This window comes from Amborella trichopoda, chromosome 1, assembly GCF_054954075.1.
Source record: "Amborella trichopoda isolate Santa Cruz 75 chromosome 1, AtrichopodaSantaCruz75HAP2 v2.0, whole genome shotgun sequence".
NCBI classification, from domain to species: Eukaryota; Viridiplantae; Streptophyta; class Magnoliopsida; order Amborellales; family Amborellaceae; genus Amborella; species Amborella trichopoda.
This window is the reverse complement of record NC_142336.1, coordinates 38481639-38505056: the sequence shown is the minus strand read 5'-3', so window position 1 is coordinate 38505056 and position 23418 is coordinate 38481639. Positions and strand designations below refer to the sequence as shown.

The 23418-nt window shown below is 40.8% G+C and overlaps 1 protein-coding gene across 14 annotated transcripts in view; it reads right to left on the bottom strand.

The window, feature by feature from the left end:
- ABCA1 (ATP-binding cassette A1) overlaps positions 1–23418 on the bottom strand; it is a 169728-nt gene that overhangs the window by 101190 nt on the left and 45120 nt on the right. For 8 of the 14 annotated variants that reach the window (XR_016053861.1, XR_016053870.1, XR_016053869.1 and 5 more), the window contains 6 exons: positions 11972–12204; positions 11769–11883; positions 11587–11676; positions 1784–1998; positions 1569–1681; positions 504–610 (listed from right to left, as the gene is read on the bottom strand). Coding sequence is in view for 8 of the 14 variants with exons in the window: in XM_020671012.2 (XP_020526671.2) it covers positions 504–610; positions 1569–1681; positions 1784–1998; positions 11587–11676; positions 11769–11883; positions 11972–12204 (873 nt within the window). In the remaining 6 variants the exon portion in view is untranslated. Of the gene's footprint in view, positions 1–503; positions 611–1568; positions 1682–1783; positions 1999–11586; positions 11677–11768; positions 11884–11971; positions 12205–23418 lie in introns of those variants that run through there. The other 6 variants (XM_088864444.1, XM_088864449.1, XM_088864469.1 and 3 more) reach the window with 3 other exon arrangements.

Below are 23418 nucleotides of genomic sequence, written 5' to 3'. Positions count from 1 at the left end.
ACAATTTGGAAGTTCAGCAAACAAACAAGATGACAGATTATGGTATCTGAAAAGAAAATGCTTATAGCATATCAAAATGGATAGCTAATGAGATTGCGCACAAGCTGAGATGATTTAAATGATTAAGGAAATAGAATATATGTGCTTAAGTTAGATGTGTTAAAAACTATATTTGCCGGCACTTCCCCTTCAGACTTGATAACAATGTTACTAGATAGACCCAATGAATGCACCAAAGCACCGGTAACACGCATGGAAATATTGCATTGTGTGATCTAGTGTGGATCTATTGATAAGAATTGCCAGGACAAACACGAATTACAGATGCACATGCGTAAATGCAAGTAGCATGCACACATGGATGTAAAGAGAATCCATCGGAAAGCTTAAGATGTGTTCATCAAACAAAAGCAAAACATCCTAACAAACGCAATGAATATGAAAAGGCAATATCCTGGAAAACCAATATTAACATAAAAATAAAATAGAGTCCAGATGATTACCATGTCAGTCCTGGTACTCTTCCCAAACACCAAAGCATCGCCAGAAGTAGGAGGAAGCAGGCCAACAAGCATAGATATTGTGGTGCTTTTCCCAGCACCATTATGCCCTTGAAAACAAAATACAGCATTAATAATGCTCAGTATTCAACTACTAAAGCTACACTAAATAAACAAAATATCATCAGATCACCAATGACGTATTGGATGATCTTTTAATGAACCATTTAAAACTGAAAATCTACATTACTCCTGGAAAACACTATACGAGAATCAAATATAATTCAGGTATTTCTCCTATGTATCAGTTATAATATGATTAACAAAAACTATCCATTTCTGTAACGCACGAACTTCTTTTGCAGAAGTCAACTATAGTTTCAGATATCCCAATGAAGGGACCATAAAGATATGCAAAATGATTTCCATCAAACAAATAAGAACCATGATACACGAGAAGAAAAAGGTTTGAAGACACATGACCCAGGAAAGTATATCGAAAATGTCACATACAGGTATGGCAGTTAACGAGCCGGGCTCGTGCCAGGCAAGCCTTGGCCCGAGCCCGGCTCAGTACCATGTAGGGTATACCTAGCAGGGACCAGGCCCCAAAATTTTGTTTCGAGCATGGCCCAGGGCTGGCGTGAATTCATGATGACGGGGCACGAGTTGGCCCAAACCGAAAAAAAATAGAACATAAATATATATATATATATATATATATATATATATATATGCAAAAGGAAGTATTTAATATTTCATATATACTCTAAAATTTTTCAGGTCGGGCCCTGCTCAGGCAGGTGCAAGCCTGGGCCCTGCCAGAAAATGTTTCGAGCCTACTAGCCCTGCCTGGGCCATGGCCATTGGCCTTAGGCAGGCACAAACCGAGCCCAGCCCAGCCCAAAAGCCTGCTGACAGGCCCGCATTCATTAACATCCCTTCACACAGATCACTTTCGGAGAAGTAACATCACAAAGTATTCAACATGGCAATTATAAAGTTCACATATCTAACAGATTTCAGCAGAATGGGAGAAATAAGTAGTAAAAGCATGTCTGGTCTCACCTAAAAGAGCAAGAATCTGATTCTCATACAGCGTAAGCTGCAAGGAGTTCACCGCACAGCACTTCCCCTTTGTAGATATGAATACTTTATGCAGATCTCTAATCTGGATGCATCTATAGAAGTTGTAGAATTAAGGATACAATCAAAATTAGTAAGAAAAACCATTTTGATAGAGGTATCAACCAATACTACCAACCAACATAATGTTCACGCACCGCCCATCAAGTTCTAGGTTTTTCATGTCTAGGCTGATGGGCTCCACAACAGGAGAAAATTTTCCAATACCCAGAGTTGCTGCACGGCGCTTGTGCTCCATGTTCACCTCAGCATCCAAATGGCTATGATGTTGATTACTCTTACTCTTTTGCCAAAAATCCCTGGAGAACAGGAAGTACCATGGATAACGTACTCCATGTTCTCTAGGGAGAACCTAATAAATCAGTCACAGAAGCAAGGTGAACTCAATGCAAGATAAAGAATGTTTAGTAAATGACATTGGAAGCTCGACCAGCAATCAAGTGGAAATCGAAGAGTTGGAAAACCCTAGCTTACAACATTTCAAGGGGAAATGTTATGGAATGAATTTCAAGAGAAAAATATAAAAGCTAGGGACAATGTGCATCATTTCTGCACTCCAGGTTAGGGAATATCGCTCCTTCGTAATTTTTAATCTTTGAAATCTTGATTCTTCCTATTAGGGATCAAGATCCTAAGTTACAAGGGATCCAGATTATAACCATGGTGTAGCAATATAGTATACTATAGCAGTGCGGTATACTACAGTAGTATAGCATAGTGGTACAATAAGGCAATGTGCAGTCTAGTAGTGTATTACATACAATATATTATAATATAAGTTATAAGGTTGTATATAGTAAATATGAGTATAGTAGCATATGCTATTAATAAAATATAGTAGATAGAATAGTATTGTTGTACAATATAGCATAGCATTATATTATTGTATAGCAGTGTGGCAAAATAAGTAGCATATATTCTAGGGAAAATTATGGATACCCCCTTGAAATGTACTTTGTAGACATCCAACCCCCCAATACTTTTCATATCACACCCTTAACTCAATTATTGATTTTCTTTCCTTTTACCCCCCAGTCAAAAAGTTAATATGTTAAATACTAAACTACCCTTTCAATCCTCCCTTACCCGTTAAAATTCTCTCTTTCTCGCTCTCTCTCTCTCTCTTTCTCTCTCTCTCTTGCCCAAAATGGAAAATTATGGTCCAACACAAAAATGTGTTGGACCTGTAGTGAGGCTTCTTGAATTTAAAGGCAGATTCCAATCTGGCACACTTTTGTGTCGGACTGCTAGATCATCTTTTGGTCCCGCACAAAAGTGTGTCGGACCAGGCGCCGTATTCCAAAAGCCTCATTACTGGTCAAGCACGCTTTTGTGCCAGATGCATTTTTCATTGCTTTTGCCATGGTCCGGCAAGAAATGTGTCATGTCGGACAGGAACAATATGGCAAAAAATGCAATCCGGCAGAAAATGTGTGGGACTCGCTTGTAACTTCTAATGACCAGTTCGGCACAAGTTTTTGTCAGACCGAATTTTCGGCCATGATCTTTTGATCCTGCACTTGTTTGTTTTGTTGTGCCCAAGCCAGACTGCATTTTTGGCCAAATTCTACCAGTCCGGCAAATTTTGTGCCACACCAAATCCCTTTTTGGCTTCGATCAACATGCGATGTGAATTGACAGAAACGTGACAGTATGTGTACTAAAATGGGTTGGTTCGTCATAAAAATTACAACTTTTTGACTTGTGTAGGAGGAGGGGGGGAGCAGGTTCGGGTTTAAAGCAAGGAAAAACAGTAATTGGGTTAAGGGTGTGATATGAAAAGTAAAAAGGGGTTGGATGTTTACAAAGTACATATCAGGGGGCCCTCCACAATTTTCCCTATATTTTATTACTTATAGTGAAGTGCTCTTAGGCACCTCGATTTTTAACCAGAAGGAGCTTGCCTGTATGATTTATCATTCGGTCTCGATAGTTTGGGTCCTGCTCCCTTACATATTACGCTCGAGATCCCTAATTTTAGGGTGTAAGGTCCTCGATCCCTACCATAGGGAGCTTCTTACTGGTCACGATCACATGCTCTTGTTTCTGATCCCATACCTTATTCGATCTCGATTCCAATAATTGTGTCCCATGTAGGGTTTTTGTGCCCATTAAAAGGCCTTATGAGAGCATATACTAAAAATATATAATGAATTATTGACTTCAGTGGGAGTATGGTCCAGCTTGGACTATAGAGCATTAACAATGCCTTATACTCACATGAGTTTTGGCTGGCTATGATCCAATGTAAAGTTCAAAACCCGTAGTCCTAGGCATTGTGTAAGCACAACCGATAAGGGTTTCAATGTGGGGATATCTCTAGATGAGGTCGGAGATGTGCCAAAGACAGTTGGCCAGGGGACATGGATTTGACCCCTGTGTGTGATGGATGGCCTGAGAAGACAAAGGCCTAAATCCTCATCATTACCATCACACGACATGTACATTAGAAAACCATCTGAGAAGCAACCCTTTGGATAAAGGTGTGCGACGTGTACATACGCATAAGAGATGACTCCCTGTAACACTAGACTGTGTTGGAAGGACCCAAACAGTATACTCCAGAATGGGCCCTTGGACTTGTCCTCAAGGAGGGACTTATAATTCATGGTCTAGGATAGTATCTTCTCTACTTATTGGATGACTTTGATGGTCCAATTATGAATCCCTACGATAGCTTGTGGGTCATGCGATCGGTTGGTTCGGTTTGACAAGGTGCAGTGAGATGCGGTCTCTAGAGAGGATGGAGTCTTCAGTATATTTAGCGTAATCCTAACTCTATGGATTCAATTCCCATCAAATCTTCCTTGATATGTTTAAATAAGTCTTAATTATTTTACAGATAATTAAAATGAATTTTTAGACCTCTCTGGGTATTTTACTTTAATGAACAATGATTTTTATATGAGGAAAAAACAACTTTCTGAATTTATTTTAATCAAAGAGAAAATAAAATATTTGGGTGTTACAGCCCATGTGTCAAACTCCAAGGAAGGATCCAGCAATTTCCAACCCATGGACCCCAATAAGCAGTTTATTTACATGGGTGGAAATCAAAAGACCGAGATCTTGAGCAATAGGGACTATATTATGAATCTTACAAGTGGGGGAACAATGGTACTGAAGCAAACATTTTATGCACCCGAAAAGAGGAAGTGTTTGGTCTCAGTCCCAAAATTGGCTAAGGCCAGGTACGTCACCATTTTTGCAGCTAATAGGGTGACTGTTAAGACTCGTGGAGAAGTCGTTATGATCAGTATGTTATACAATGGTTTATTTGAGATTGAAATAAAGAATCAAGTTGCTTATGTCTCGTCCCCGGAATGTGAGAATGATGTTATTTATGGCATATGAGATTAAGGCACATTAATCATAAAAGAATGGAAAGATTAAGAAAGGATGGCCTATTGGAAAATTACAAAGGGGATTTTCCAAAGTATGTGAATTGTGTGTGCAAGAAAATTAATAAAGAAACCCTTTACGAAAGCTCAAAGAGCTTTTGACATTTTAGAAGTCATCCACAATATATGCGGTCCCATGAATGTGGTAACCAAAGGCCACAAGACATATTTCATCACTTTTATAGATGACCACTTGTGTTTTGGCCAATTTTATATATTGCATACCAAGTTCGAAGCCTTAAACCGTTTTAAGGAGTATAAGGCCGATGTAGAGAACCAAACCAATAAGAAACTAAACGTCCTAAGAACCAATCTTCACAGCTCTTTAAATAGATGAGTGCAGAGCATGGCATAATTCATCAATTTACCATGCCCTATACACCTCAACAAAATGGTATAGCCGAGAGACAGAATAGGACCTTGGTACATATAATGCGAATCATGATGGAGTATGCAAAGCTCCCCCTAAATTTTTGGGGAGAAGCATTATTAACGCTGAGGTATATCCTCAACCGTACTCCCACAAAGGTAGCTCCATTGACTCCAAATGAAATCTTCACTAGTCGTGCTCCGTACCTTGACCATCTTAGAGTATGGGGATGCTCGGCCCATGTCCTACTCCCATACCAAAACCGAATCAAACATGATCTCAAAATAGTCAAATGCATCTTCATAGGATACCTAGATCATGGTAAGGGCTATCATTTCTTCAACCTAGAGAATAGAGCAGTCCTAGATAGTAAGGATGCTCACTTCTTTGAGGATGAATTTCTCGAAGCAAGATCCAGTCACAAGAAAGTCGATCTCTTGGAGATGACTAGTGACATGGTTGAAACTCGAGAACCCGAATAACAAACCCTTAATAGAAGCAACTGAATTAGAAGACCACCTGAGTTCTTAACCTATCAGGGGGAACACGATAAAAGAGTTGGGGAAGAACCTGACGATAAGCGTTCAACCTATAAAGAAGCCTTATCCAGTCCTGAAAGAACCCAATGGGAAAAAGCCATGAATGAAGAATACCTCTCCATCAGTCAAAAACGGTTTTGGGAATTGGTGCTTCTACCCCATGACCAAAAGTCTATAAGATGCAAGTGGGTGTTCAAGAAAAATTGAACTTTGAAGGAAAACAAGAGAAATACAAAGCCAGACTTGTAGCCAAACGGTACACCCCAAAGGAAGGGATAGACTACAATGAATCCCTTTCTCCAGTTGCTAAATTGTCACCTGTTAGGATCTTGATTGCCATTGCAGCCCATTTTGACTTTGAGCTCCACCAAATGGATGTTAAAACAACCATGTTGAATGGGGAGCTTGAGGAGGAAATTTACATGCAACAACCTCAAGGTTTCATAGAAAAAGGAAAAGATGACTTGGTATGCAAACTTTAAAGATCCTTTTACGGCCTTCAGCAGGCTTCGGAATAGTGGTACATAAAATTCCAAGAGACTTTGTCTAGACTAGGATTTGTCTCAAGCTAGGAGGATTACTGCATCTATGTCAAGGCAAGTGGGAGTGATGTGGTTTTTATCACATTATATGAGGATGATATGTTGATTTTTAATAGTTCGATGGCTCTAGTTAAGGAGACTGACGATGTCCTTACACAACACTTCAATATGAAGGACTTAAGGGAACCATCATATGTATTGGGTATAAAGAAAACAAAAAATAGACAAAAACGGACCATTCAACCTTCTCGAGCCAACTATTGCAAAAGGGTGTTGGAAAAGGTTGAGATGGACAAATGTAAGCCCAAATCTACCCCAATAGATAAGAAGACCAAATTAACCTGCAAATGTGTCCGACTAAAGAGTATTGAGAAGAAAGCCATGGAAAGAGTGCCCCATCGCAGCGCAGTACGGTCACTCATGTATGCAATGTCAGGTACGAGACCCGACCTGTCATTTTCCATGACTGTGATTAGTCGGTTCAAATGTAATCCTGGATTGGAACATTGGAAAGCAATTAAGAGAGTACTCAAATATTTGCGAGGGACCATGGATTATGCACTCACATATGGAGGGGGGACAGACATAGTCATACAAGGGTACTCAGATGCGGACTATCAAGGAGACCCTGATGACGCCAAGTCGACATCTGCGTAGGTCTCAACGCTGGCTGGCTGGGAGGTTTCTTGGTGTCCAAGAAACAAAATGTGGTGGCACTGTCCACTATGGAATCCGACCACATGGCATGTTGTCAAGCAGCCAAGGATGCTACATGGATAAAGAAGTTTCTCAATCAGCATATGTTTAAGCCTGTGAGATGCCCGTGTGTTTTCTATGACAACCAATCAGCAATATGTGCATCTAAAGATAGAGATTATTACGTTCAAGCAATCCAAGAAATCAAAGCACATCAAGGCAGCATATTATTACGTTCGAAACGAGATCCAACTTGGAGAGATAGATATTGCGCATCTCCCCATAGAGGCAATGATTGTGGACCTTATAACAAAGCAGTTAGTGGCAAATGTATTCGCTAAACATGTACATGGGATGGGGTAGAGAGAAGGTGAAGAAGAGAGATTGTAAGGCCTTCAAAGGCCAAGTGGGAGATGTAGGATTTTTGTGGCCATTTAAAGGCCTTATGAAAGCATCTACTGAAAATATATAAAGAATTATGGACTCCAATGGGAGTATGGTCCAGCTTGGACCGTAGGGCATTAACAATGCCTTAGACTCACATGAGTTTTGACTGGCTATAACCCAATGTAAAGTTCAAAACCTATAATCCTAGGCATCGTGTAAGCACAACTGATAATGGTTTGATGTGGGGATATCCCTAGATGAGGTTGGAGATGTGCCCAAGACAGTTGGCCAGGGGACATGGATTTGACTCCTGTGTGTGATGGATGGCCTTAGAAGACAAGGGCCTAAATCCTCATCATTACCATCACACAGCATGTATACTAGAAAGCCATCTGACGAGCGACCCTTTGGATAAGGATGCGTGACGTGTACACATGCAGAAGAGATGACTCCCTGCAACACTGGACTGTGTTGGAAGGACCCATAGAGCATATTGCAAAAATGGGCCCTTGGACTTGTCCTGAAGGAGGGACCTATAATCCATGGTCTAGGATAGTATCTTCCTACTTATTGGATGACTTTGATGGTCCAAACATGAACCCCTACGATAGCTTGGAGGTCATGCGATCGGTTGGTTCGATTTGACAGCGTGCAGTGAGATGTGGTCTCTAGAAAGAATGGAGTCCTCAGTATATTTGGCGTAATCTTAACTCTATAGATCCAATTCCCATCAAATCTTCCTTAATATATTTAAATAAGTCTTAATTATTTTATAGATAATTAAAATGAATTTTTAGACCCCTCTTGGTATTTTATGTTAAAGAAAAATGATTTTTACATGAGGAAAAAACAATTTTCTGAATTTATTTTAAGCAAAGAGAAAATAAAATATTTGGAGGTTTTGTAAAATTTGTTTTAATATCTAAAAATTAATATTAATATAAGAGGGGCCCAATGGGGTTCAATGCTCCCACCAATGTGTGGGGATTGGGGTCCACATGGGTGGTGCACCAACCCCATGAAAGCTTTCATTATTGTTTCATGTGCCTTCTAAGGCATGTGTTGTTTTAAAGTTTTGGAAAGTTAACATGTAGAGATTTGAATTGAAACGAGATCAGAAAGTGTGAGATATCAAATAGTATGTATTAAATTTTTTCTCTATACAAATTATTTGATGGGAATGGAATTATGGACCGAGGAATAAGGTTCCATATCATTCCTTTAATCATGATGGTTGATCTAATGAATGAATGATTGAGATCTCTTCACCCCATAGGTCTCCAAGATTAAAGGTCAAGATTAAACCTCATAATAATGGCAAAACCCTAACCCTAGCCTCTTGTCTATATGTACTAGCTAGGGGGTTTCTACTTCTCATCTCTCTATCTCTCTCTCTCCAAGCAACCAATGGGGGCACGCCCCACTCTAGCCTTCTCTCTCGTTCTTTCTCTCATTAAAATTTAGGGTTTAGAAAGGTTAACGCTAAGGGATGGCACGCCCAAGCCACACAAGGCCTAGCCCTAGGTTCTTGCCTCATACTCATGTGTCAAGCCTTGGTCAAGGAAATCCCATGTGATGCTCTCTAAGGGTTTTGCCTAGGCTTCCCTAATTGTCAGGTGTGTTCTTTAATCGAGACCTCGTGCGTCATCAGCAGAGGAGACCCGGTTTGGGGTGTACGAAGTCCTTGGGGGTAACCTAACGTAAGGTACGAGTTGTTTCATGATTTCGTGCTTCTGTTGCTTCTTATTTTGCTTTCTTATGTAATATTTAATGCTACATGATGAATGTAATTTTCTTTTAATGGCATGCAAGTGAGAAGTCTTGACTATTTCAGTAAGTCAAAATTGTATTTTGGACACTTGTAAGTGATCCGGGTGACAATACGTATAAAAGAGTAGAAACAATTTTAATTGGTATTAACTTGCCCAGTTACATAGTCCACCTTTCATCGCACACAAACCCCCACTCGCTTAGCAAAGTAAGAAAAGGTCCCTTTGCATGGCAATCTCAACTTGGTAGAGATGGAAGTCAAGCTCCAGGGCATTAACACTCAACCATAAGCAGTATCATAGGTACAAAAAGTGATTCTTAAAATTTATTTAGACAAATTAGACAATAGATACACATTCCTTACAAGATAGATAGCACCCCTATCAAGAAACACGCTCTTGTGTGATTCATTCCAAAAGATGAGATGTTGCTAGCAAAGAATTGGTGTTCCTGGGATGGAATGGAGCTAGGCGATAGTTGTACTTCATTTAAAATGCCATTCGTTGAACGACTTCCAATGTTATGTTGTCATCGTTTTAAGAAATAAAATGACTGCCGCATACCAATGAAGCTGAAGGGAAAATTCCATAGGACAGTTGTGAGACTAGCTTTGCTTTATGAGACGGAATGTTGGGCAGTCAAGAAACAACATACCCAAAAGATGCGTGTAGCTGAGATGAGAATGTTGAGATCGATAATTGGTAAGACAAGAAAGAATAGAATTCAAAATTAATACACATGAGGGAGTTTGTGTGGCTTCAATAGGTGACAAAATGAGAGAAAGCATACTTAGGTTAGCTGGCAAAGTGCAGCGCAAACCCAATACAGCACCGGTTAGGAGCTGCGATTTTGTTCAAGAAGAAGGCTCTAAAAGACCAAGAGGAAGGTGAATGGAGGGCAAAATTATCTTTACTTTTTATTTTATATATAATTTCAAATGATGTATTTCATAGTTTTAGTTTTAAGGTTTATTTCTAGAAGTTTTTAGTTTTAAAGAACTTTAGAGTTTTTATATTTTTCACTTATTTCATGAGTACTATTCACAAGTATCGTTCATGAGTATTGTTCATAGGGGTAAAATTGTCATTACAAAATTCAATTTAAGCTAGTATATATAGGTCAATGTATTATTTATTTGAACAAACTTGGAACATCGAATCATAATATATTGGAGGTGTGTGAGGCCTTGAGGGGGTTAATTCCAGATGATCTTTAGAAATTGAAACAGAGAAAAACATACGCTTTTGGAACCTTAGCTTGGGATATGGTGAAGAAATCCTAGGTTTCTTCGACCAACGCTTGTGTTTGGCTTGTTCCTCGTTCATTTTACTGTTCCCTCAAACTCTCTAGCATCAAATTGGTATCAGAACCCACGATCTACATGGAAAGTACTATAGCAATGTACGTCGTTACTGTAGCACTGTACGGAGTTAAAAGAGCATCGATATTGTGCCCTAGATCAACAACAAACCCTAGATCTTGCTGATTTCAGCAAGTTTTTGTTGATCATCCGCCTATGGTTTGTGATTTCGGCAGTGACATCCCATGGCAGTGACATCCTATGGTTTGTTGATCATCCCATGGCAATGACAAGGGGCTATAGAATAGGGATTTTTGTAGATTTTGCTTCATGATCCAATAGGGGTTAATTCCACATGATTTTTAGAAATTGAAAGAGAGAAAAGCTACCCTAGCTTGCGGTATGGAGAAGAAAAGCTAGGTTTCTTCTACTTGTGCTTGTGCTCGGCTTATTCCTTGCTAATTTTATTGTTCCCTCAAATTCTCTCGCATTAAAGGCCCAAAAGGACATGGATGGAAGCAGTGACAAAAGATATGAGGACTTATGATCTTATTGAAGTTATGTCCTTGATAGAGCAGAATGGCTGAATCGGATTTATGTAACCGACCCTAGTTAGTTGGGATAATTGATGATGATGATGACGATGATATTGTTTTAAGAAAGAACTACTAGTAGAAAATTTTAACATTTTGCTTCATTCAATCCATATCAACTGTAAAAAAAAAATATGTACTTATCATTCAAGTGAAATAACATGAAAACAGATTGTCATTACAATAACATTCAGTACCTTTCATACAAGTTCAAGCCAAAATATGGATGAACTTCCCAAATCTCACAATGACAGACAAAGTGGAGGCCCAGAACCAACAAAACAGTGCATGCTATAATTTTCTAAATAAGCTAAAAATGATTTAAAGGATAACATTACAAACCTTATCAAGGTAGAGTCCAATCACACAGTATAGAATCGTATCAAGCATCATCATCAAGAGGCACATCAAGAAGTTTACTCCAGAAGAATCCTACAGCAACCAATTTCATTATAATAATTAACTTAAAAAACAGTCATCAAATGCAAAAAGGATACACAAGTAGTAAAAAATCATAGAAATACCTCCCAGATATTGCTCCAACGGACTCCAACATGAGCACGCTCATAGTCAGCAAAGTTAATGGTTCCAAGTGCAAAGGCTGTTGGAGAAAAGAATGAGGCTAAAACCTTCAGCACCCTACATATAGATATACGAGAATGAGTATTCATCACCACATAGTACAAAGAAGTTGAAGGATAGAACTAGTGCAGGTTAGATGACTGACATGGGTACAGCAGGGTCATTGACCATGTAGTAAGGGAAAAATCCTCCAAGAAATGAAAGGGTTCCCACAGCAACAGCTGTTTTTGCTCGTGAGAAGAATGTTGATATCAAAAATGAGAGCATGATTGCACTGAGTCCAAACAAATAGAAATATATAAACACCACAGTTTTGTCACTATACTGGAAAAGGCTGGTCATCGTGCACAATGTAATGATGGCCGCTGACGCTGCAAACTGCACATGAGATACAGATTTACCAGTAAGCCTCAATAAATATGTTCTTCACAGCAAACATTAGCGTACAAGAAAAACAGAGCTACTTCAGATAATCAGAAAAGAGAAAGTGTTTTAACTAGAGGCTCATTCTCATGCGAACAAAGGCATATTGCAACATTTAGCAAGTCATGCAAGCAGTTAACTAAGGAGGTTAACAATAATCTAACCTGAAGTCGAGGCAGATTCTGTTGCTTATAACTACATCGTTTATCTCATGTCCAGAAAAGAGTTAAGTCTTCTTCTTTTTTTGTTAAATAGTTCAAGCTCAGAAATTAGGAGTCTTAACAGTCATTTTAGCAACAGTGGAAATTTATGCGGCAGTCGATGGATGCCTTGGAGCACAGTTGAAGGAGGAGCACCAGCAGCATCTGCCTCTCAACCAGATCTGAAACTCTACCTTCAGTCTACTGCTAAAGCTCTTTCGTGCCTCCTCCTCTTCCCCACCACCTTTTTGAGAAATTCTTTTTCTTTGTTTACCTTTTTGGTTTTTTTTTTGGGGAGGGGGAGGGGGAGGGGGAGGGGGAGGGGGACGGGGATATCTCTTTTTGTAGTTTCTCCCCACTCCTTGCCAGCCTCAATGCCACATCCACTTCATCTCATACAGTTCCCCTATCAGCACCCCAGTTGAGTTTCCTAGTCTCAACCCCTTCATTGTTGGATTTTTGTGGCCATTTAGAGGCCTTATGAGAGCATGTACTAAATATATAATGAATTATTGACTCCAGTGGGAGTATGATTCAGCTTGGATTGTAAGGCATTAACAATGCCTTAGACTCACATAAGTTTTTGACTTGTTATAACTCAATGTGAAGTCCAAAACCCGTAGTCCTAGGCATCATGAAAGCACAACCGATAAGGGTTTCGATGTGGGGTTATCCCTAGATGAGGTCGGATATGCCCAGGATAGTTGGTCAGGGGTTATGGATTTGACCAGTGTGTGTGATGGATGGCTTGAGAGGACAAGAACGTAAATCCTCATCATTACCATCACACGGCATGTGCACTTGATAGCTGTTAGGGAAGCGACCCTTTGGATAAGGGTGTGTGACATGTACATGTGCGGAAGAGATGACTTCCTGCAACACTGAACGGTGTTGGAAAGACCCATGAAGCATACTGCAGAAATGGGCCCTAGACTTATCCTCAAGCAGGGACCTGTAATCCATCGTCTAGGATCGTATCTTCTCCACTCATTGGCTGACTTTAATGGTCCAATCATGAACCCCTACGATGGGTTGTGGATCATGGTATCAGTTAGGTTAGTTTGAGAAGGTGTTGTGAGATGAGGTCTCTAGAGAGGATGGAGTCCTCAATGTTTTTGTCGTAATCCTAACTCTATAGATCCAATTCCCATTAAACTTTCTTAGATATGTTTTAATATGTTCTAATTATTTTTCAGATAATTAAAAAGAATTTTTAGACCTCTCTAGGTATTTTATCTTATTAAAATATGATTTAGTCCCTTATCCATTCCTGAAAGAACCCAATGGGAAAAAGCCATGAACGAAGAATATCATTCCGTCATTCAAAACCGGGTTTGGGAATTAGTGCCTCTACCTCATGACCGAAAGTCTATAGGATGCAAGTGGGTGTTAAAGAAAAACTTGAACTCTGAAGGAAAACTAGAGAAATACAAAGCCAGACTTGTAACCAAAGGGCTCATCAAAACAACGAAACGTTTTCTCCAGTTGCAAAATTTTCGTCCATTAAGATCTTGATTTCTATAGCAGCCCATTTTGACTTTGAGCTCCACCAAATGGATGTCAAAACAGCATTTTTGAATGGGGAGCTTGAGGAAATTTACATGCAACAACCTGAGGGCTTCATAGAAAAAGGAAAAGAGGACTTGGTATGCAGACTTAGAAAATCCTTTTATGGCCTTAAGCACGGTTCGCGACAGTGGTACATAAAATTCAAACAGACCTTGTCTAGAGCAAGATTCGTCTCCAGTAAGAAGGATTACTACATCTATGTCAAGGCAAGTGGGAGTGATGTGGCTTTTACCTCATTATATGTGGACGATATGTTGATTGTCAATAGCTCGATGGCTCTAGTTAGGGAGACAAAGGATTTCCTTTTGCAACACTTTGATATGAAGGACAGAGGGGAACCATCATATGTATTGGCCATAAAGATAACAAGAAATAGACAAAAGCGGACCATTCAACTTTCCCAGGCCACCTATTACAAAAGGGTGTTGGAAAGGTTTGAGATGGACAAATGTAAGCCCATATCTACCCCTATAGATAAAAGGACCAAATTAAGCCTGAAAATGTGCCGACGAAAGAGTATAAAAAGAAAGCCATGGAAAGAGTCCCCTATCGCAGTGCAGTAGGGTCACTCATGTAAGAAATGTCAAGAACCAGACCTGTCCTATCATTTCCCATGAATGTGGTTAGCCGCTTCCAATGCAATCCTAGATTGGAACATTGGAAGACAGTTAAGAGAGTACTCAGATATTTGAGAGGTACTGCGGATTATGCACTCACATATGGAGTGGGGATGGACATAGTCAAGGGTACTCAAATGCAAACTATCAAGGAGACCCTGATGACGCCAAGTCCACATTTGAGTATATCTTCATGCTGGCCGGTGAGGCAGTTTCGTAGATGTCCAAGAAACAAGATGTGGTGGCAATATCTACTATGGAATCCAAATACATGGCGTGTTGTCAAGCAGTCAAGGATGCTGCATGGATAATGAAGTTTCTCAATTAGCTAATGTTTGAGCCTGTGAGATGCCCTTGTGTGAGAATCTTTGTGACAACCAACTGGCAATATGTGTATCTAAAGAGCCACGTTTCCAAAAGAAGTCCAAGCATATCAAACCGGCATACTATTACATTCGGAATAAGGTCCAACTTGGAGAGATAGAGATTTCGTATCTCCCCATAGAGACAATGATTGCGGACCCTTTAACTAAGGGGTTAGTGGTGAATGTGTTTACCAAACATGTACATGGGATGGAGATGAGAGAAAATGAGGAAGAGAGACTGTAAGGCCTTCAAAGGCTAAGTAGGAGATATTGGGGTTTTGTGGCCATTTAAAGGCCTTATGAGAGCATCTACTGAAAATATTTAATCAATTATTGACTCCTATGGGAGTATGGTCCAGCTTGGACTGCAGGGTATTGATAACGCCTTAAACTCACATGAGTTTTGACTGGCTAAGACTCAATGTGAATTCCAAAACCCATAGTCCTGGGCATCGTGTAAGCACAATCGATAAGGGTAGATGTGGGATTATCCCTAGATGAGGTCGAAAATCTGCCCAGGACAGTTAGCCAGGGGACATTGGTTTGACTTCTGTGTGCGATGGACGGCTTGAGAGGACAAGGGCCTAAATCCTCATCATTACAGATAGTCGTCCCGGAAGCAACCCTTTGGATAAGGGTGTGTGACGTGTATATGGGCGGAAGAGATGACTCCCTACAACATTAGATTGTGTTGGAATGACCCATAAAGCATACTGCTGAAATGGGCTATGGACTTATCCTTAGGGAGGGACCTGTAATCCATGATCTAGGATCGTATCTTCTACACTTGTTGGCATACTTTGATGGTCTCATTATGAACCCCTACGATAAGCTGTGGGTCATGGGAACGTTTGGGTCGGTTAGAGAAGGTGCAGTGAGATGTGATCTCTAGAGAGGATGGAGTCCTCAGTGTTTTTGTCGTAATCCTAACTCTAAGGAACCAATTCCATCAAACTTTCTTATATATGTTTTAATATGTTTTAATTATTTTTCGGATAATTAAAATGAATTTTTAGACCTCTCTAAGTATTTATTTTATTGAAATATGATTTTTAAATACCGAAAAATCAATTTTTGGATTTATTTTAATCAAAAAGAAAAATAAAATACTTCGAGGCTTTAGAAAATTTATTTTATTTTCTGAAAATTATGTTTAAGGTATTGGGGGCCCATTGCGTTCATTGGGCCCACCATATTGTGGGGGTCTGAAGCCCACATGGCACCCACTTCCTCAATACTTTCCTAAACTGAAAAACGACAATTATGCCATATGTTGACTTGATATTTTAGGAAACCTTTTTGTGAAGAGATTTTGATTGATTTAAAAATACGAAGGTGTAAGAAATTAACTGTGATTGGTTTCAAAATAGGATGGTGTAAGAAATTGATTGTGGTTGATTTCAAAATAGGAATGTGTAAGAAATTAATTTTAATTGATTGATTACTTTCTTTGCACAAAATATTTGATGGGATGGAGTTACAAAAACTGAGGGATAAGGTTCCACATCATTCTTTTAATCAATGATGGATGATTTAAGGAATGAATGGTTGAGATCTCTTCACCCCATAGGTCTCCAAGATCAAAGGTCAAGATTAAATCCCATGATGATGGCAAAACCCTAATCCTAGAAACCTTAGCCTCTTGTCTATATATAGTAGTTATGGTGTTCTATTTTCTTATCTTTCTATCTCTCTCTCTAGGCAACCAAAGGTGGCGTGCCCACTCAAGCGTTCTCTCTCTTCTCTCATCCAAATTAGGGTTTAGTAAAGGGTTAACCCTATGGATGGCATGCCCAAGCCACAGAAGCCCTAGCCCTAGGTCCTTGCCCCATGCTCATGTGTTAAGCCCTGGTCAAGGAAATCTCACGTGATGCTCTCTAAGAGTTTTTCTTAAGCTTCCCTAATTGTGAGTTTTTTTCTGGAACCAAGATTCTTTGCGCCATCGATGGAGAAGACCCAATTTTTTTTTTTGGGTAAGTCAGTGGGGGAGAAGGCCCCCTACCCATTTTTCATTAATAAAAAACTAGAGGAAAACAATTAAGGTACAACCCCATGAAAGGGCACTTGCGCTAGATCATGTAATAAAAGAGAAGAAAAATAATTTGGTGGCGTCGCACAGTAGCACCGGGGCCAACAGCAGCCCTCTTAGCAAGGGCATCAACAACCATGTTATCCTCACAAAAGACATGTGTGATGGACCATCAATGAGAAAACAGTCTGGTGCAACAATTGTCAACAATCGTCTTTAGCCTCCATGGAGCATTGCATCGATTCTGAATGACATTCACAAGCAAAGCTAAGTCACTTTCAATCTAAAATTGGAAAGCAATTACTTTGAATAATCAATTGAACTCCTTTCTCAAATGCGAAGAATTATGCATGGTTATTGGAAGCAAGACCAAAGTGCTTTGCAAAAGCAGCAATAAAACCACCCGCACTATTCCTGATAACTCCACCACCACCTACTAAGCCTGGATTTCTCAAGGAAGCACCATCAATATTTAGTTTGTAATTGTGAGTCTCAGGAAAAGACCATGCTACCGAGGTAAAGGTCGCAGCTCTCTATTGCTGCCAAGTTATCCGAAGGTTACCAATGATTGCCTTTTCTGATAAATGAAAAGACCATTTCTTAACTTCTACTAGTGCCTGAACATGCATGGTAATCCTTTTAACAATAAGCTTCCTTCTGATGGGTCTTAACTCAAAAACTCTTTTGTTGCGCTCTTCCTATAGAAACCAAATAGCAGTAAAAAACATGGACGACCAAATATTACGAAGTCCATGTGATTTAAATCTGAAGAGTAACTACCACCTGAGTAGATCAGGGATAGAGGTACCAAGGACAAACCTTTTTCCACATCTCCAAGCGAGTGATCTCCATACATCCTACACAAAGGCACATTGAAATAACAGACGAAAAAGATTGCCATCATGGTTACTACAAAAGGGACATAAAGAGTCCAATTGCATGCCTCGCTGCTATAGTAAGAATGAAGTGGGTAATCGATTATGCAAGGCCAGACATGAAAACCACTTCGCCTTGGGTGGCATTTGGAGGACCAAAGTGCACGGAAAATAGACTGTGAAGAACCATGATGCCTAATAAAATCCCTTGCCCTTTTAATAGAAAAAGATCCATCAGCAGAATGAATCCAAACCAGTGAGTCCTTCTTGGGCTGTAGAGGGAGAGTATAATTCTCAACCTCTCTCCATATATTCCTAAAAGAATCAGATGTGGGATGCGACACAACCCAAGCTTGAGAAGCTTCTCTGATAAAATGTGAAACCCTCCTTCCTACTGCAGCCCCCAAAGATTCCTGAATGTTAGCTTCGTGGATAAGAGGCTGATCTGCTAACCATGGTCCCATCCAAAAATTCACCAATTGACCATTACCTATATTCCACAGCACATTGCCTCTCAAATAAAATAAGCCAAGTAAAATCTCCAAAATCCTCCATGCTAACTTCATCATACCTGCGGTATTGAAATCCGCCATATCCCTTATCCCAAGACCTCCTTCAGCCATAAGGAGGCACACTGTTTTCCATTTTATCAAATGAACACCTTTTTTTTCTACTTCACCGGCCCATAAGAAGTTTCTTCGAAGTCTCACTATCATACTTCATGTTTTCTTCAGAAGAATGAAGGATAATAGCCAAAAAACCAATGAAGCCCCTAGAACAAACTTAAGCAGCTGAAGTCGACCGGCAAATGAGAGGCATAAAGGCTGCCAAGACCCGATCTTACCAAACACCATACACACCAGATTATGGCAATGACTGTGCTTCAGATGTCCACGAAATAATGGTAGGCCCAAATAGCGGACCGGAAGAAACCCTTCAACAAGCGCTAACTCCCTCACAATTCTCCGCCGTCCTCCACGTGGTGCCCCAAAGAAAAATACCTTGCTATTAGAAGAGTTCAAAATCTGACCATTACTCCTCTCAAACTTTTGAATAAGTACACGCATAGCTGTGACAGTAGAGATGGAAGCCTCAAAGAAAATAAGCACATCATCAGCATAAAAGAGATGCGAGACCCCATAGCCACACCTTGAAGGGAACGCCCTATGAACCATGCCTCATAAAAAGGCATAGTCAAGTTGACGGCAAAAAAGATCCATGATAAGCAAAAAAAAAGATAAGGAGATAAAGGATCCCCTTGCCTCAAACCTCGCTTACCTTTAAAAAAACCTTTAGGAGAACCATCTGGTCCACTGAAAAGCCATCTGGTCTTGGAGCACTTTCATTTTTCGTATCCCATATACATGCTTTAATTTCTTCAAAAGATACTGCGTCCACTAATTTGTCCTTCTGAGAAGAATTGAGATGGAAAGGCGACAAGGCCTGATCAACCATGTGAAGGTCACCATTGCTTTCTTGAGCCTCCTGAGCCAGTAAGTCTATGAAATAACCAATCATATGATTTTCAATATCATCCTCAGAAGACAAGAGATTTCCATTATGATCTTTCAAAGAGATAATTCTATCGGACCTCCTTCTTACCACGGTCGATAAGTGAAAATATTTGGTATTGGAGTCCCCCTCTTTTAACCAGTTTTGTCTTGATTTTTGCCTCCATAATCCTTTTTCATTGGCCAGAAGAGTTTGCAATTTTTGAGTATACTCCTTTTCCTGAGACAAGAGAGTCTCATTAGAAGGATCCATGTGTAGACAATCATGCAAAGATGATAGTTGCCGTCGAAGTATAGCAATGGATTCACCAACAAAGCCAAACACCTCCTTATTCCATAACCGTAAGTCAGCCTTGAACCTCTTTAAGTTTAGCCACAAAACGGTACATGAGAGTAACCCCCACTTGGCCGACCACGAATTACAGATAACATCTAAAAAACCTTGATGCTGCTCCCACATAGAAAAGTACTTAAAAGGTTTGGGCCCAACTGGACCTAAATCAGAAGTAGAAACGAGTAAGGGACAGTGATCTGAGGTAACTTTAGGGAGTAACTGGACTTTGGAGTCAGGGAAGGCCAGAATCCAATCAGTAGTAGCTAAAGCTCGGTCCAACATTCTTCGAATGCATCTTCTGCTCAACTGGTTATTAGACCAGGAGAACCATCCTCTGACTAAACCAAGATCAGCAAGAGCACAATCCATCATTACTTACGCAAAATCGCCTGAGTTTGATGGTAGAGAACTGCTCCCCCCCACTGATTCCTAGGGACCCAATAGCGTATTAAAATCCCCCAGTACCAGCCCGGGAAGAGCAATAGTTGCTCCTAAGGTCCTCATATGATCCCATAGCAAGGCCCTTTGGGATACACAATTGGAGGCATACACTCTAGTAATCATTTGATCATTTACATCAATCAGTTTGATTGAGTAAATTGAGGCTTCCAAAGGACTAAAATTCTAGATCTCCCCTCAATCTCATTAGCAATAAAGTGATTATAGAAACCCAACTTTTTAGACCAAATATGGCTTAGCTCCACTGGAAGTTAGTTTCCAATAAGAAAATAAGACCAAGATTATGTTGACCTGTTAAAACCCAATATCCGATATTCTGCCCCGGCCCTGAAGGCCCCGAACATTCCAAGCAGCAATAGACATAAATAAAATCAAAGGTCTGAATGTTCGGTAAGTGAACCCTTACTTTCAGGAGCTGTATGAGCACACTGAGCCTTATGGGGTAACCCCATCTTGTCACCAATAGAAGTTGGAGTAAGTCCTTTTGTATTACCTGTACCTGATGAAGAATGAACCCTCTTGTCACCAGAAGCTACCAAATAAGCTTTTAATTGCGACCTAGTTCGAGCTTGAGGAAGCTTCTCACTATTTGCATGATCCTGCACCCGTTAATTAGAAACATCCACCTTATCGGCTATGAAAATGGGGTTATGACCACCAACAAAATTCCCCATGCCATCCTCCTGCGTGCCCCCTTGTGGCCCAATCATATACGCAGGTGTTTTCAGATCCTTAATAAGTAAGTGATCCAGCAGGCCGTCTACATCATACTCCTCCCCATCATTCGAGACGACAGCAATGACGTTAACCTGCTTGGGACCGTGCTCACATATCTTCTTAAAGGCCTATTGGTCCAGAGACAATAGTGATGAGTCGCCATCCTCAACAGGTGTCGTTCCAATCAATGGCGATAGAGCCGCGACCTCTTCTCACACACCACCAGTATTAACGGCACGAGTCATAGTTGTCATCTCATACTCCTGTTGCGTATCCGAATCGCCCAACATAATGCAAATGTCAACTGAATTTTGCTCAGAAGAGCTAACTGCCTGCTCAATAAGAGACCCCTCGTTATCCTCATGGACATTGGCTAGAATTGCAAAAGCATGAGAAATGATATCCTTCGGATCCACTATGTTGTTACCAAGAGAGACAACAGTATCATTCTCTCTGACAAAAATGGAAGGGTTGAAGTAGCCACAGTGCTTTCCTTCCCCTTCTGTTTGTAAACTAACTGTTGTCTCCCTTTGACTACCTTCCAACCTTCTTCCCATGAGGGTAATTTAACAGAAGTATCACCATTGGGAACAATTATTGCACTGGCCCTGATGGAAGCCTTTGCACTTAAGCTGGCTCGACATAATTCGAGCTTGTGGCCTGCCCCTGACATGTGGAACAAATCGAGGGTATGAACTAATAGACTATCACTTGACTATACTCCTTCCCAAAAAAATCCAGCCAAACTTTAGTCGAACAAATGGTATCTAGATCCAATGCAACACATACCTTTGGCTCAGCCCTTGATCTAAGTTTTGTCAGTTTGTCCATGAAGATCGGTTTTCCAACACTGGAGGCAATACAAAAAAGAATTTCTGGTTCCCAATAAACCAATGGTAACCTTGGCAATTTCATCCAGACTAGCACATAATGGCGAGTATGCCTAGAGGGTTGTATTGAAGGATCCCATTCTTGAAGCACCAAACATTTTTTGCTGATAAGTTAAGGTCCCCCGAGCGTGCAACTTCCATTTCCTTACTAGAATGGAAACGAAAAATCAAGAAGCCCCCATCAGCGGAGAATACTTCAACATCCCGCTCAAGCCTCCACATCTTCGTCAACATCTCTTTCATATAGTTCCAATCAGGTCGGCGGCTCAAGAAATATCCCAATAAACAGTTTTCCCAGAGGCTCCGACATGAGTCCATCACCTTCTTGTCAATTTTGACAATTTTTTTACCATTAATAATTTCAGTAGGGGAAGTATCCCTCTCCTCAAAGTAAAACACTCCATTTTGGACACCTTTGGCACCAAATAACAGGTTTGAAGACCTACCCGAGCACCAACAGCTGTTAGCTAAATTATCATTCTTGTTCTTTGGAACCAGCGATGGAAATTCCTCCTGTACGACACCTTCACCATGAAGACCCGAGGACGATCCTAGGTCGTTCTTACTAGCCAAAATTGTTTTCCAAGGAGTAGCAGCCACCTCCTGGCCTATGCTGGAAACACCCATCAAGAGAGGAGAGGCCTCCCTTACAGGACTCCTGATGACCCCATCAAGAACAACAGCAGTAGATCCCGGGGAAGGACCCATACGAGGATTTTCAAGGACATCTTGAAGAGGATCATCACAAGGGGCAGAATTACGAACACCCAATCCTTCCCCAAAATGGACAGCTTCACCATCATCTTCTGTAGGAAGATTGTGACCCATAACATTAACTTTCACATTACTATCATTAGCTACCACACGAAGCCAGCACCATTGTACTCCTTTGAATTGTTATCCTTCGCAGGCATCTCTCCAAAATAAGACCCAGAAATCACACGATAAGTAGCACGGGGATCTGGCTTCGAAGCTAGGACATCAGAGACTAAAGACCCAGATCCATATCTGATGATGAATCTTTGATCAAAAATAAAAGGATCATGGCAAGATCCGTCCCCAACACTGAGATGACAGCCACCATCAGAAATGCTTGTAGAAAAGGTTCTATCCTTAAGGGGCTCAGCACCACCAAAACAAAGAGCATTACTACTTTTGCAAAGACGAGAAAGAAGCGCTTGAATATCAGGAGGTTTTCTCTCCAAAGGGAGAGGCATACCAGAAAGGGGTGGGGAAGCCATCAAAGCATCGCAGATCGGTGGAGACACTCTGGTGGCGCAGAATGAAAGGGGTTCTCGCAGAGGATCTCGCACACAGGGGAGCCAGGTTCACTTCGCAGATCCTTTCGCTCGCAGCAGATCAGCCTCTCGCTCAAGGTCAGCCTTCGCAGCCTCTCGCTCAGCCTCTCGCGCCAGCCTCTCGCTCAGCCTCTCGCGCCAGCCTCTCGCTCAGCCTCTCGTGCCAGCCGCTCAGCCTCTCGCGCAGCCTCTCGCTCAGCCACCAGCACCTAGCAGCCTCTCGCATAGCCTCTCACAGATCCTCTCGTGCAGAGCCTCTCGCAGATCCTCTCACGCAGCCTCTCGCGTAGCCTCTCACAGATCCT